General features: G+C 48.4%; 1 protein-coding gene across 1 annotated transcript in view; it reads right to left on the bottom strand.

The window, feature by feature from the left end:
• Positions 1–4,142: 4,142 nt before the first annotated feature.
• The window catches only part of LMOD1 (leiomodin 1 (smooth muscle)), a 43,476-nt gene continuing 31,146 nt past the window's right edge, over positions 4,143–16,472 (bottom strand). Inside the window, exon 2 of the mRNA XM_006834225.1 lies at positions 4,143–5,699. Coding sequence (XP_006834288.1) covers positions 4,143–5,699 — 1,557 coding nt within the window. The remainder of the gene's footprint in view (positions 5,700–16,472) is intronic.

Here is a 16,472-nt window from a genome sequence, read left to right as displayed (position 1 = left end):
TTTTCTGAGGCCTGTGATTTGTACAACTAGCTTGCAGTCTCACTCTGCCGGCTGGAAAGTAGGATGTGAAGCCGTCCCTAGGTCAAGAGACATTGAGGGTGACCCTTGGAAATAACCTCAAGGTCAGCAGTTTGAAACTACCAGCTGCTCAGCAGGAGAAGGATGAGGCTTTCTGCTCTCATAAAGACTTATAGCTCCTGAAACCCTATACGGAGTGGCTATGAGTCGGAATCTACTCTATAGCACATCATCACTACCACTTGGAAACAGAGGCCGAGCTAAGTGGGACAGCATGAAGGGAACACCTGGTAGGGGCTGCAGGCAGGCCAGTGACGTAGGACAGCCCAAGAGACAAGATGTAGGTTTGAGTCCAGATTCATCAATTTGGACAAATCATTTACACTTTTCTTGGAGCCCCATTTTTTTCCCTATAAGAGGCGTGTGCTAGAGGCAAGTAGATCCTTGTCATGAAGGAAAACCAGGCAGGTGGCATTGCTGTCATGTGCCCTCGAATGTGGGCTCCTTTCTCTCTGTCAGCAGGTCCGTCTGCCAATTAGAAGGCTCGAGGAGGCGCTCCCCAAGCAGCTCTATAGTAGGATGGAGCTGGCCACATGCACCGCTGAATGGGCTACTGGATTGGGTGCCCTCAGGTTCCTGCGGGCTGGAAGCAGGCCCACCCCTGCTTCCACAGGCTCCCTGGGCTGCTAGGGCAGCCCAGATCCCCCCAGGACAGCGGGAGAACCGGGGACTCATTCTGCCCCCAGGGGGCGCGGCACTCCAGAGATCCAGACGCCCTGGAGGTCTCAGTCTCTGCTCTCCTACGCAGAAAAGTGTTGATCCAGGTGAAATCAGGTTCAAATGTACCAAAGTAGTAACACCTGGGAGGGGGCCGTGCCCTCAAGGAGAGTGGAGGAAGGAGGGTACGAGAAGTGGTTCTTTTCTCTGACTACAAAGGTTACAGGTTGCACTGGAGCTTTAAAATTTGGAGATTGATTGGGTTTGTTTCATCTGCAATTTCTTTCCTGGGGCACTGTAACCAGTCTGATTTCAATAAAGGGAGGAAGGGGCCGTTACACCTGAAGCAGCTCAAGGGATTGAAGACCTAAACTCAGCCTTTCATTAGCAACCTGATGGTACTTAACCTCTGGTTGAACTTTCCCTGCAAAATGGGGATACTGTTGGCCTCCATTTCACAGAGTTGTAAAGATCAGCCCAAGTACCTAAAGCATCTAGCCTAGTGCCTGGTGATGGTAGGCACAGGGTAAGTGGAAGCTCTGGACGGGCATGTTGTTAAGTGCCATTGATTTGGACTCATAGTGACCTGACCCCATGCAGCAGAGTAGAAGGGCCTCATAGGGATTTCTTGAGTGTAATCTTTACAGAAGCAGATTGGGGGCGCTAGAGTACTGCTGAGTCAGTTCCGACTCAGCGACCCTGTATAGGGTTTCCAGGGCCTCCAAGGCTGTAAATCTTTATAGGAGCTGATAGCCTCATTTTCCCCTCCTGTGGATTGTTTTTGTTAAGTGCCGTCAAGTCAGTTCTGACCCATAGTGACCCTGTATCAGGTTTATAAGGCGCAGCTGGTGAGCTTGAACTGCCGCCCTTGAGGTTCAAACTGATTTAGCAGTCCAGTGCATTAACCCACAGAGCCATACCAGGACTCCCGTAGATTACCAGGTCTTTTTTCCCCCAAAGATCCTCTGGGTGGGTTTGAACCAACAACCTTTTGGTTAGCAGCTGAAAGCATTACTATTTCACTGAAGCTAGCTAACACCCTTTGAGGTCCTAGAGCCAACAAGTATTTGTCTCACTGCTCCTGATCCCGGCCCTGGCTTAGACTACCAGAGGAAAGGTAACTGGTAGTGGGGAGGGATGCAGGACGAACCTTGGGCTTTGAGCTCTTTGCTCCCAGACACAGCCTGCTTAGCATAGAGACCCCAAAGACATTGAAATGGTTGTTTCCTGACACTGAAGCAAGATCTAGAAAACAGAAAAACTGACTAGTGATCCACATTCAAGGTGGCAGTTCCACAGCACCCGGGGGGGGAGGAGGCAGCAACTTCAAGCCAACAAAAGTCAGAAAGATGCTTTTGATGTAACCCAATGGTGGGTGGGCCTGAGGACACTGTCAAGTCAAAAGGGGGGCCTAAAACTTGGGCAAGGAGTGAACTTAGGAAGTAGGGGAAGGGCTGGGGGGTGACGAGATCATATTCTCATGCTCCTGACTGCTGCTCCCCAAATGGTCACTCCATTTCTGTGCCTGCTCAGAGATGGCTGCCCTCCTGGGCTTGTGACTGCTGTGGGGAGCTGGCCCCAAGCCCACAGTTTGGAAGAGTCATGGGCTGATCATCCCCTGAACATGCCTAATATAGCCATCTCAGAGCTCCACTCGGCATCATCAGCCCGGCGAGTGGCTCCAGCTGATGACTCCAGACAACAAGGGCATGCATCTGGGCCCTGGGGGCAGATGTGACCACAGCCGTTCACAGCTAAGGTTTGTATATATTATCAAAATCTTATGGAAAAACAGATACACAGCTATTTATACAACAGCAGATGGGTGTGAGGAAAATGTCTGCTTTGGCATCAAGCCTCCAGATCCAGCTACTTGTGTCCCTCTCCTCCTCTCTGGAGCCCACTCTCCACCAGGCACTGTACATCCAGGGCAGCTGCCCCTGCCATGTGCTCTGCTTAGCCTGGGGGTATCCTCAGCCCTCCCCACTTCCTCCTCAGGCCCCATGTCCTCTAAGTCCTACTACCATTGCCCCACACAGAGTTCCACTGCCCAGTGGCTTTGCCCTAAGGGCTCCTCAGAGGCCTGAATCCTGGCCCTGGTGGGCAGTGGGGCTGGGTGGTTATGTGGTCCCTGCGGGACATCTTTCCTGGATCACAGGCCATCCATGGCTTGCCAGCTACATGGGTCCAGCACAGTGCCATCTTCTCAGTGACATAGTAAAAGGACTCTTCTCATCTAGAAACCTCAGCTCCACATAAAAGAATATTTGAAGAGCCTCAGAGACAAGAAAAGGAAGGTGAGAAGAGATATAGGCATCCTTCTTTGAGCATAGCCCAGGCCTCCAGCTCTCCCATGGCAGAGTGGGGACATCCACAGCAGGTCAGTCAGGTGGGGTGGGCAGGGTCTATGTAGCCCTGGGAGGTGAAGCCCGCAGCCTGGTCTTACTGAAGCAGTTTGGGCACTTCCACCTGTAGGAGTAAAGCAGAGGCAGGTTAGAGAAGGGGACTTGGTAGGCACTTCTGGAATTCATCTCACCTACTTTTCTTCTGAAAGGATTATACATCTCAACATATGCCCATGGAATTCATAAATGAGGTGTTGCCAAAAAGGGAACATTTTTCCTTTTCTTTGAAAATTAGATCTCATCAAAGGACCACTGGAATTACAATTGAGATGGGCCTTTCTCTGGTGGTGGTGGTGGTGATAAGTGCTGGCAAGTTGGTTCCAACTCATAGCGACCCTGTATTGGGTTTCCAAAGAGCAGGTGATAAGTTTGAACTGCCGACATAGTGATGGAAACCGACCTTGCAATCCAGTGCTTTATCCCACAGTGCCACACCAGGACTCCTTCTCTAGTGGTACTTAGTCCCAAAAGATGTTGTGGGAGTAGGGTGATCTGCCACCATCCAGTTATATAGACAGATGGTCGATGTCCTTGTTATCTGGATAGGGCTTCTAGAGAGGCAGGACTTTGAGAAGTAGGGCTCATGTGTCCATAGCACTTGTTAGTCAAAGATAGAACTATCCCAAACAGCACATTTCCCAAAGGCCTTTGGGATAAATTGACCTGTAGAAGTCAGCTGGTTATGGTGGGGAAGAGAAGACCTAAAGGAAGGGTCTAAGGTACACTGCTATGTAGAGGTGTTTCTCCAGCTGCAGGACAAACAGGTTTAACTGCAGGAGTGAGAAGTGCGGAGAGAGATGTGGAAGGACATTCCTTAAGGACAGTCTCCTTTCAAAGTGACATATAGGTGTCCCTGCCCGGAGGTAGGAAGGTGGATGACATTATCTGAAGTCCCCTGTAGACTCTGGAACCTGAATACTACCTGCAGCCTGACATGAGCTTCCTCTGCCTCCCTCCCCTTTGCAGCGCCCACCCTCTCCTCCAGGCCACTGCCCAGCAGCATCACTGTTGCCCACGCCCACAACTACTTAACTTCTTGAGCTGCTTGAGGTTGCTGGAGCGGATGGCGGCCAGTAGCTGGTCACGTGAGTTCTTCTCTTGGGCAGGGAGCACTTTGTCTCCCATCTTCCTTTGGGTAGCTGGTGAGAGAGAGTTCTTCAGGTTCTCCATGATAAGGGGTGGTGCCAAGGGAGGTGGAGGTGGTGGTGGGGCGGCTGGAGCACCCCCCTTCTTGGGTGAGTTCTTTGGAGAGGGCTTTGGAGATGGTTGAGGTGAGGGCTTGGGAGAACCCTTGGCCAGGGCACCCACCTTGGGCACCGTCAGCAGATCCTTCTTCTCTCCACTGGCCTCCTGTGCCTGCCTTTGCTCCTGCAGCCGTTTTTGTCGCTGCTTGTCCATGTTGCGGCTGAGCAGGTTGGTGACGGTCATTCGGGGTCCAGCCAACTCAAAATGGTAGCCCAGCTTGAGCAGGGTGGTGTTCTCCTTGAGTAATTTGGCAATCTCCATTTCCGTCTTGCCACCGCAGATGTGTCGCTGGTTGTGGAAACGGAGCTCAGTCAGTGTGTTGTTCTGGAGGAGAGCTCGGAAGATGGCCAGGATGCCTTTACCTGTGATGTGGTTGGAGTCCAGGTTGAGGCTGGTGATAGTCTTGTTGGCTTTGAGCATGATGGCGATGGCAAAGGCCACATGGTCATCAGCTCGTGTGTTGGCCAAGGCAAACACCTTGACCACGGTGTTGAATTCCAGAGCCTCAGTAAACCGGACCAAGATCTCATTTGTGATGCAATCTGAGTTGTTGACATTGACCTCAGTCATCTCTGGATCATTGTTCTTCACTTTCTCCAGAGGTTCGTCAAATATGCTGGGAGCTGCTTCCTCCTCCACCTTGGCAGATCCTTCAGAGGGCTTGGCAGGGCCACTTGGGGGTTGCTTCTCTGAAGGGCTTCCCTCTAGTGCTTTGGTCTTGCTCTCTTCCTTGGGCTCTTTTTTGTTTTGGAACTCATTCTTCTTAACTTTCTCATCCTCCTTTTTTGCTTCTGTGTTTCCACTTCCTCTCTTTGCCTTCTCATCCTCCTTCTTCGTGCCTGTGTCCCCACTTTCTCTTTTCATTTTCCAATCCTCTTTCTTGGTGTCCGGGTTCCTACTTTCCCCCTTTACCTTCCCGTTATCCTCTTTCTTGGTTATTCCCTTCATCTCCTCTCTCTTATCTTTGTCTCTGCTAGGACCTGTGTTCCTGTCACTCCCTTTCTTCTCATCTTCTTTCTTTGTGGCCATGACCCTCTCCTCTCCTCTGCCATCCTTGCCTGCCTCCTTCTTGTCCACTGCAGCCCTGACCCTGCCCTTGTCAATGCCCCTGATGACCTTTTCCTCCTTAGGCTTCTCATTGATTTTGCTATCAGTCTCATCTTTGTCTTTTGAGATGGTTTTCTTTAGGCCACCCCTCTTTGGCTCTCTCCCTAGGTCAGAATCCCGTCTGGGGCCCAGGGTTTTTTTGCTGGCATCTTTGCCCCTTTCCTCTCCATTCTTGGCATCTGTCTTGGTTTCTACTTGCTTGCTTTCCTAGGAGTTAAGAAAAGAAAAATAAACATTAAGAGCTGCAGAGGGAAAGGCATAATCATGGGGACAAGCATAAGGAACACTTATACAACTGCCCTTGAGCCTCAGGACGACAGCCAGCTTTGGGAGGGTAATGTGCATGTCCCCACTGAAGGCAGCATATGAGATACCTGGGTTCCGGCTGATAGAAGGGACTGCGAGCAGACTCAAAGCCTCAGGATCATGAGAGACCAAAACGAACTCCTGGAGAGGTGTGGCAGTTTGTTCTCATTGTCCTTCCCTTCCAGAGTGATTTAGAGAGAATCCTTCCAGTAGTGCTCTGCTGAGCCACACTGGAGTCTGAGGCAGGACTATACACCAGAAATCTCAATATGTGTTTGTGGAATTAATAAATGAGGTATTGCCACAGAGGGAACATTTTACCTTTTCTTTGAAAATTAGCTATCATCAAATGACAGCTAGAATTAACCATTGAAATTGCCCTTTCTCTAGTGTTGTTGTTAAGTGCTGTTGAGTCGGTTTCTACTCATAGTGACCCTGTGTAGAATTTCAAGGAGCAGCTGGTGAATTTGAACCACCGACCTTGTGGTTCAAACCAACCTTGAGATCCAGTCCTTTATCCCATGGTGCCACACCAAGACTCCTTCCCTAGTGGCATTTGGTCCCAAATGATGTTGTGTTTTAAAAATTTCTTTGCCCATTATGGGAATTTTCACTTATTCTGATTTTTTTCAAAATACAGTATTATCTCTGGTCTTGAGTTTTTTGCTCCCTGCCCTTCCATTTTGTGCTTGAGCCAAATGCCTCACTCACCTCACCTTGGCCCTACTTTCAATGAATTAGGTCAGTGGTTCTGAGATACTGGAATTTGATAAGCCAATACATTGCCAATAGAAAAAGCCTTGGGGGTGGGGGGGTGCCGGAACCAGTAACAGTTGCTAACATTTCATATTACCATTCAGGGCATTATTTTGCCTACCAGCATCAAGGGCATTCATAGTTCAATGGTGGAATTCTCCCCTTCCATGAGTGAGACCCAGGTTCAATTTCCAGTCAATACGCCCCAAGCACAGCTGCCACCACCTGTCAGGGAAGACTTGTGTGTTGCTATGATGCTGAACAGGTTTCACCAAAGCTTCCTGACTAAGACAGGCTAGAAACAAAGTCCTGGTGATCTACTTCCAAAAAGTAGCCAATGAAAACCTCATGGATCACATAAGTTCAAACCACAGCAGGTCATGGAGATGGCACAGGCCTGGGAAGCAATTTGTTCCCTTGTGTATGGGGTTGTCGTGAGCTGGGGGGACAGTAGGGGCTAACTCAAGGGCAACCAAGAATAACAACAATCTACCATCACCATCTTATTCCTTGGAAACCCTAGACAGAGTTGCTATGAGTGGGAACCGACTCAAGGGTACTTAACAGTAACAACCGCCATAAAGAAGTCAGGGTGACTTAATAGACTGAAGGGCACACCTATATATATTTCATGTGAATTCACAATGCTGTCCTTATTTTTCCAGTAATAGCTATGCTAAAGGCAAGCACCTCTGAGGTCAGTCCTGGCTCCCCCTGGGCCAGCCAACCTCTGGAGGACTCTGCCAGATTTGGGACCTAGGATTCTGCACTTCTGTGTTGGCTACACAGATCTGACAGGTTGTTCAGGGACAGAGTCAGTAGAGCTGCCACACACAGCAGGCACTGCCCTGAATCTCCACAGGGCTCCAGCTCTAAGTCTACAAAGTTCCATGAAGTCTGAAGCCTCCCTGAGAACGTCAGAGGTCTGGCGTGGGAGCAGCAGGACTTGGGACTTGCTATTAGATTGCACTGCCCAACTGAACAAAGACCCCAGAGCAAGTAGGGCCTCACAGGATGCCCTTCCCTGAAGGGTATTGAAGAAAAAGACTATGGCTTGCATGGTGAAGCACTGTCTGTCTTCCAAGAGTGTCCAGCTTGGTGTGGGAAGAGGGGAAAGATGAAAGAGAAAGCAGCATTCCCTCTATTTCTGAGCCTTGTAGTGTTTCCCTGCCCCCACCCTCCCAAAGGGAATGGAGCTGAGTTGGTCCTCTGGAAACAATTTGTACCTGTATTACAAACACATGCCTTCAGGGACCAGTCCCTGTGTTTATTTAGCAGCTCAAGTTCTTGGCTCCTCTGCTCAAATCACAACAGGCAGCCAAGGGGCACAGGGCCTGATGAGACAGGGCCTAGGAATGCGCCCCTTCCCTCCTCCTGCACCCCTGTCCTCCTCAGAACTTAGAGGGGCTGTGGTGGTACAGCTCCTTCTCACATGCTGGCCCCCAGGGAACTGGGTTTGACCCTTCAGGGCTGGGTGCAAAAGTTGAGGTGGCCATTCTGTACCTTGATTTGAAAGGAAGAGTATAAAGGGAATATGTGAAGAGACTGCAGATGGAGGAGACCTAATGGGTCAGCCCTTTGTTTGGTCAGCTGTCACCAAGAAGGTCCCTTTGCTCTTAGTGACCCATGCACAACAAGATGAGACCTTTGTATCCATCCATAGAGCTTTCAAAGGCTGATTTTCAGAAGTAAATCACCAGACTTCTTTCCTATCCTGTTTTAGTCTGAAGGGAGTGTGGTAGCTCTATAGGATAAGCACCTGACTGTGAACCATAAAATCATCAGTTCGAGCCCACCAGCTGCTCAGCAGGAGAAAGATGAGGCTATGTGCTCTTGCAAAGATTCAGAAACCCCATACAGGGTCGCCATGAATCAGACTGACTGGAAGACACTTAACGACAACAGCAACAATTGTAGTCTGGAAGTTTTGCTGAAACTTGGCATTGGCCAGGAATCAAACCTGGGTCTCTTATATGGCAGGCAAAAATTCTATCCCCAAACCACCACAGTGTATCACACTGTTTGCTGTTGGGTCAGTTCTGACTCATGATGACCCCATGCATGTCAGAATAGAACGATGCTCCACGGGCTTTCCAGTGGTTAAAGTTTTGGAAGTAGATCCCCAGCCCTTTCATCTGAGGTGCCTCAGGGTGGATCATGATGGGCTCACAGTGTGTCCAGGGGATTCATTCCCTCCTCCTTTCTCCGAGTTCAGAGTCTGAGTTCTCTCCACTTCAGGAGAATGGAGGTGAGAGACTTGCCTGTTCCTTTCCCCAAATGTGTAAACTTCACCATTTCCCCCAGCCCATTCTGCACCACCCAGTGCCCTCTGTAGGCTTCCTGTGCTACTCACAGAGTTCACTTAGAGGGAAACTCAGGGTCCAGAGAAATGATCATTCAAGGAATGTCACACAGCAAGCTCAGGAAAAGCAGTTTACCACTTGTCTCACTGGCAGTGACAACATTATGGTAACCTTCTCTGACCTTCCCAGATAGGGGCAAAGGTGCTCCCCTCTGCTGGCCTAGCATCCCTCTCTGGGCGCCTGACCCCTGCTGCTCACATCCCCTTGCACACCCATGGCCTTCTCCCAGCTCAGCCAAACCAGCCCCCTTTAGACCAGAACTTCAACCCTCCCCCACCAACATCATTTCCCACATCTTAACTCTCTTTTGGCACTGACACAAGTCTCACCCTCTCCCCCTTGTCTGCATCCAGGATTATGCCCTGTGGCTCCTGGGGTACCTCACCACACTGGGGTCCTTGGATCTGCCATGTGCCTATTCTTGAAGAGAGGTGCCAACCCTTTTAACCTAATGAAAAACATACTAGGGGTGGGAGAAAGCACTGATTAATCACCAGTTTCCTCCAAATAGCCAGGAATGAGTGGGGCTGGGGCTTGTTGCAGCTCGTGTGGTTGTGGAGCTCAGAAGTTGCCTTAAAAGGAGAAGGCGCCCAGCATCCTCCCAGCGCTGGGATTTCTGTTTAGCCCAGCTCCTCGGCACATAGCAGAGCTGCCTCCTTCATACTTATCTGAAAGGGAGTCCCAGCCAACTTCTTTTTGCTTCTAGAACTGCTGGTGTATCCTGGTGACCTCTGGAGATTATTTTAGCCTGAGTTCCTGTCTCTGGACCTCACTCTACTTACTGTTTGTCCCTTATAGCAAGAGGGGTTAAGGTAGATAGAACACAGAACTTCCAGTTTAAGTCCACAGGGCTCTGGATGAGAAAGCTAAGCAGCAATGATAGTTTTCTCCTTGGAAAAAGCTTTAGGATTAGGGGAAGCCCATGGGCTGGTTTGAGAACCCTCTCCATTGGAGGCAGGGGGAATGGAAAGGATGACCTCTGAGCAACTCTATTCACCTGTGACGAGATGCAGGAACCTAGCTGTCGGGCCACACCAGATTTAGGATCCAAGTTAATCTTCTCCTTACCTCGGGCCTTCTGATACTACTTGCTCTGGGAAGTCTTATCTGATTAATCTCAGGGGCGGACATCTCATCACTTCCACTGCCAAATGGGGGGAGAAAAAATAATAGTCTATTCAGAAATCCCTTTGAAATGAGAACTTGGTGAGGACAAGGCCTCTGCACTCTGTGCCCCAGGCAGTTGGCGCCCATAGATGCCCTGTGGTGATCAGCTCTGAGGTCCTCTCTAGCCTTCCTTCAGCCCAGCACTGGAGGAGGAGGCTTCTCCCTGTCTGCAAAGCAGTCCTGGCCCCAGGCTACAAAGCAGAGGTATGGGATCTCAATCTCATCCTAGAGGACATCCCTAACAGGAGCTACCTCTTCAAAGAAAGACCAGCAGGAAAAAACAAAAACAAAAATGGCAGTATGATTGGCTACTACAAGAACAAGCAAGTTGTTTGCTGGGGAGCCATCAAGGCAAGCAATCAAGTCCCTTCAGGACAAACCCCCTCCCAAGACTGAAACTCAAAGGGAATATATGAACAGGTATGTAAACTTGCTGGTGACCATGTTGGTCTACTGGTGAGTGGAAGTGGAGAGAAAGCAGAAGTGAAGAGGTGGGCTGAATCTGATCAAGTTACATAGACCCCCATTGACCTGGAGTATGGTGAGAGCTGGTTGACTTGAAGTATGGTGAGACTTGGGGACTCCTGAGCCCATGGACAAGGCCATGGCCATGGAGGACTAGAGCTGAGAGTGAAGTATCCAACTGATATGAAATGAGGGGATATGTACAAGGCTGCCCAAACTTGCAGATAGTGCCCATTGGACCTCGTTTCAATGGCTGGATGTTCAGAACCCAACTAGAGGAAGGAAAAGAGAGGGGAACAAAAATTTTTTTAAGAAAACAAGTGTAAATCGCTATAATCTGATGAACTTGACCTACACTTATGGATGTAGTAGCTTAAAATACCAACCTAGAGGGAAAGAATCTTTACAGCAAGGATCAGTCCCATCCCTTCTGTACACAGGGTTGATGGGGATGGGCAACTTAGACATTGGCTACCTAAAATGGCGGAGGGGAGGCTGTAAAGACATGAAGTGACTGGCTTACAAATTTTTAAGAGGGAGTTTAGATTCAGAGTGGGGGGGGGAGGGGTAGAATCCTCACTGAGTGGTTTTCATCCTGTCTAGACAGGTCAGGTGAAAGGAGATGGGGACAAGACTCAGGATTCAATAGTAAGTAATTGCTATCATGACTAACTGTGATTGTCACAACTGTAAAAGTAGCAGTTTTGTAGCACAAATGGGTGAGTAGTCAATCTTACAGTCTCGGAGCGGAGGACCCTGAGACCATCAAAGGAGAAGAGTGGGAGTGGAGTGTGGGACCCTACCCAGAGAAGCAGCAACATCAGAGATAGAGGCAGAGATGATGACATGAAGAGAGGGAGCAGCTGAGGACTCTAGAGTCATGAAATGAGAGGGTATGTGTGCTGGCGGCCAGGGGGCAGGCTTGCAGGGTGTGCCCTTTGGCTGTTTGAATAATTGCTTATTCCTGAGTGTTTTGGTGCACATCCAAAAAAACAGAGGGAATAGAAGCAAATACTGTTGAATGATGAAGCATGAAGGGGATTATAATCATTGCAATGAAACGAATACCATAGGATGAGTGTAAAACTGATGTTCCCCCATGTAAACTATCACTCATTCAATTCACAATGAAAACTTAAAAAAAAAAAGTATACACCCATATGTTTTGGGTTTTGGTTTTTGTCTGCCTTCTTTCACTCAGCATGATAGTTGAGGTTCAAGAAAGTTACTTTTGCATCAATTATTTAAAAAAAAAAAAAAGGCTAGGTAGCCCCATTTTTCAGCCCCACACCCTGGCTAAAGTGCTTTCACTCCTGCCTTGGCAGTGTCTCAGGGACAAGGCCTCATGACACTTCCTAGCAACCCCCTATTTTATCATCCCTGACCCTTCTAGTTTGTTCCATGACTACCCTCCCTTTCTCAGAGCTCTCACTCCAGAGAACACTGACTATCCCCACCAGCCTTTACAGGAGGAGTTCTGAGTAGCCCCTTCCCACACATCCCTCTTGGCTGCAGGTGTCTATGTGGGAACTGAAGCCACAGAGGATAAAGGTAGAAAGGGGGAGTGAGGGTGGAGTAGGGCTCTAACCTTACTCTCCTGAGTTGACACCTCTGGAAACACACTTTTTAAATGGAACACTGAATGGTTGGTACACATGGATCCATACACACACCCAATTTCTGCCCAAAGTTTGAGTAAAGTAAACCACTCAAGAAACAGGAACTCAGAACGTTTCATGTGGAGTTGGGGGCTTTATCATATGATGTGGGGGCTGCACAACTGTCTTCCTCTGTCTTTTCTGAGAGTATGCATTTCTGGAGCCCCCAGCCTCAATCAAGGCAGGAGGGAGGCTGAAAATGCCCAGCCTGGGGCCTGCATATCTTATATAGATAATGACAACAAAAGTGCATCATGTGACACTCTGGGATTAAACACCATCCTCAAATAGCCCACATGGAGACCATCAGCAATGAGATGGGTGCTCAGAGAGACCCCACACATGGCTCCAGTCTAGCCCCTTATATCCAAGATCCGGCAGATGTCTCAAGCCACCCCTGTTCCAACTTGGAGTTATTGTCTGAGAGCCAATCCATACCCAAGCAACATCTCAAGCAGTGTTGGAGTATTGTGTCCCTTCACTCCACAGAACTCGAGCCATTTGGGTACAGGCCTCCTACATGCTCAGCTTCTGAGGGGTTATCTAGGGCACACCCTGGGGGACTTATGCACCTGGTGAGCCCTGAGCTGAGAAGCCAAGGCCCATGCAGTCACGGAGCTAAGAAAAGCTGTGCCCCTGCAGGCATCCCAGATGCCCCCTGCTGCCTTCTCCCCACCCTGCTTAACCTCCCTCTGGCTTCCCAGTACCACTGTGAACATGTGAGGCAACTCCCAGGGGGCTGGAGTGATGGCCAAAGATGATCAGGCCTCTGAGTTTTCTGGAGAAAGACTAGGCCAAGGCAGGCCATGCCTTCTATCTGGTGGAGAACAGAAGAGAAACTCTAAGACGGGAAAAGCTCCTTTCAGAGCTTAAAGCCCCATGTTTCTAAAGGGCATGGCTCCCCAACCCTGGTTGACAATTCATTCGAGAAGTCAACTCTTCAACTGTATTCAAACCTTTCTCCCAAATTCTCTGTCCACAGAACTTGCCAGCAGCTTCCTAACACCCCATCTCTCCAGCAGAACACTGGGCAACCATGAGTGCAAAGACATAGGCTTCCCAGAACTCTAAAGGGATTACATGATAATCACCCTATACTATTATCAACTCTATGGGTATTATACTATTATCACCGTACACTATTATCCATTCTACAGGGATTACATGATTATCACCCTACACTATTATCCACTTTATAGGGATTACAAGATTATGACCCTACACTATTATCTACTCTTCAGGGATTACATGATTATCACTCTATGCTACTATCAACTCTATGGGTATTATACTATTATCGCCCTATACTATTACCAGCTCTATGGATATTATACTATTATTACCCTATACTATTATCCACTCTACAGGGATTACATGATTATCACTCTACACTATTATCAGCTCTATGGGTATTATACTGTTCTCACCCTATATTATTATCAAATCTACAGGAATTACACAATTGGTGGTGGTGGTGGTAGTGTGCTGTGGAGTCAGTTCCGACTCATAGCGACCCTGTACAGGGTTTCCGAGGCTGTAAATCTTTATAGGAGCAGAAAGCCTCATCTTTCTCCCGCGGAATGGCTGGTAGTTTCGAACTGCTGACCTTGAGGTTTGTAGCCTGACTCGTAACCACTAAACTACCAGAGCTCCTTTACATGATTATCACTCTATATTATGATCCACTCTACAGGGATTACACTACTATTGGATAATATTGGATAATCAGGTATTACAATATTATTGGATATGCACTATTATTGGAAGTGTAAAATCATACAACTATTACATGATGAAGCAAGGTTGAGATTTAGGTTTGCAGTCTGTGGAGTCTGAACTTTCAACTTCCGTGTTGTATTGCTTTGTGTGAGTGGGACCGCAGGCTCATCCCTTCTTTCCCTTCAGTGCCTAGTCCAGGGATGGCTCTTCGCCCAGGCACCCAGCACTGAATTTTGATGAATATTAACAATGACATCATTAGCCACCACGCCCACTGTGCTAAGTGCTTTGCACAGGTCGCGGAACTTGCTCCTGGATACCATCTTGGAAATGGGCCAAGCATGGTGGTGAGGCTCTAGTCTCAGGGACACTCCTATGGCTGGGGAGCAAGAGCCTTTCATGTGGGTCTGATTTTCCCACTACTCCCTAGAAGTATGTTAAGACACCACTAACAGCCATCACTTCATCATGAAAACCCCTAGCCAGTTGCCATGGAGTTGGTTCCATCTCATGATGACCCCACGTGCAGCAAAGTAGAACTGTACTCCACAGGGTTTTCATGGCAGTTTTTACTTTCCAGGCACCTCTGCATGAGTTTCAGTTAATAGCAAAATGCTTAACTGTGCCACAGAGAGATTCCTTCACATCATCATTGCTAAGTGCTGTTGAGTCAGTTCTAACTTACAGTGACCCTGTATAAGGTTTTTGAAGACCAGCTCGTGAGTTTGAACCACCGACCTTGTGATTCAAACTGACCTTGTAGTCCAGTGCTTATCCTATAGTGCCACACTAGGACTCCAGCATCATGTTGTTGTTGTTAAGTGCTGTTGAGTCAGTTCTAACTCACAGTGACCCTGTATAAGGTTTCCCAGAAGCAGCTGGTGAGCTTGAACTGTTGATTTTGAGGTTAAAACCAAGCTTGCAGTCTAGCGCATTAACCCACAGTGCCACACCAGAACTTCGGTGCCTTAGAAATAAAGTTGAAAATTCTCACTTTGGAACAAGCAGTTGTGACTTTTGGACAAGGTGTTATAGATTCTAGGGGATGTTGTTTTGTTTTTGTTAAGTGCCATCAAGTCGGTTCTAGCTCATAGTGACCCTATATAGGGATTCCAAGGTGCGGCTGGTGGGTTTGAACTGCCAACTGTGGTCCACAGTCCAGTGCTGATCCTATAGGGTGGTGGTGGTGTTCAGTGCTCGAGTCAGTTCTAACTCATAGCAACTTTGTATAAGGTTTCCAAGGAGTGGCTGGTGAGCTTGAATCGACAATCTTGCGCTTCAAACTGGCCTTGTAGTTCAGCGCACTAACCTGCAACACCGCACCAGTACCCTGATCCTACAGTGTCCGTGTTATCATTTCCCCAGTTTTACAGACGGTGTTACTTTTAAATAAGTCACCTCGGTAGTAATTAGTGGAGAAATGGGAGTTTAAGCTCAAATTTCTTGGGTTCTAATGCATATACTCTCTGGCTGGGCTGGGCACTGGCTCAGCTCTAGGCACACATCGATGGAGCGGGCATGCCTCTCTGCAGGGAGATGGTGAACAGGATGCCACCTTCCTACACTGGCAGATCTAGGAGAGGCCCCCAGTTTTCCCTTGGATTTCATGTTCAGGCTGGGAGGAGGGGCCCTCTTGGACAAAGGGGTCCCATGACTTATGCTAAGGCAGGGTGAGGGGCAGAAAGCCTGAAGAGAATGAGTACCAGGGTCAGAAGTCCAATATACTTCCACTCCCCACTCCCCCACCCCAGGAGTCAGCATCTATCACCCAAGAGTCTCCACTGTGTCTGAGGAAGTTGGCCATTTCTCATGTTAGTTTTCCAATGCTTAGCAATTAAAGTCTTAAAAGGGCCTATGTGCTTTATTTTGGGGTAAAAAATGAAATAAAGGGAAACGAAGAAACAATACTCCAGTCCACAGCCCGGCTTGGAAGAAGAAACTGAAAGATACAAAGGGTAGCAGCCACAGGGAGCTGAGCTGTTGAGCTGGCCGGAGGAGGAGGTCTGGCTGGAAGACAAGAAGCTTCACATGTGTTTTTCTCAGAGAGGCAAAAGATAACACTGAGAAGGACCTCACAGGTGGTAACTATCTATGCACTAATCATATGGTAATATATATAGCCCCCGAGCCAGGAAGAACAAGGGGGTGGAGTACGGTGCCATACAGACAGCCATCTGAGCTGATTTCTGAGGAGGAGAAGTTTGGTAAATAGATGTTATAATTGTTAGTTACCTTTGAGTTGGTGACTCATGGTGACCCCGTGTACAAGCAAGCAAAATGCTGCCTGGTTACATGTCATCTTCACCAGTGTTGGCAACCACTATGTATTTTGAATCCCTTCCAACACAGGGGGCTCTTCTTCTAACACTGCGTTAATATCCCACAAGATTTGCATTTGCTGATTTTCAGAAGCAGATCACCTGGCCTTTCTTCCTACTCTGTCTTAGTCTAGAAATTCTGTTGGAATCTGTCTACCATGGGTGATCCTGCTGATATATGAAATATCAGTGGCATAGCTTCCAGTATTGTAGCAACACACAAGCCAC

The sequence above is a fragment of the Chrysochloris asiatica genome, unplaced genomic scaffold, assembly GCF_000296735.1.
Source record: "Chrysochloris asiatica unplaced genomic scaffold, ChrAsi1.0 scaffold00009, whole genome shotgun sequence".
Lineage (NCBI taxonomy): Eukaryota > Metazoa > Chordata > Mammalia > Afrosoricida > Chrysochloridae > Chrysochloris > Chrysochloris asiatica.
The sequence above is the reverse complement of the archived record's forward strand: the minus strand, read 5'-3'. Positions and strand labels throughout refer to the sequence as shown.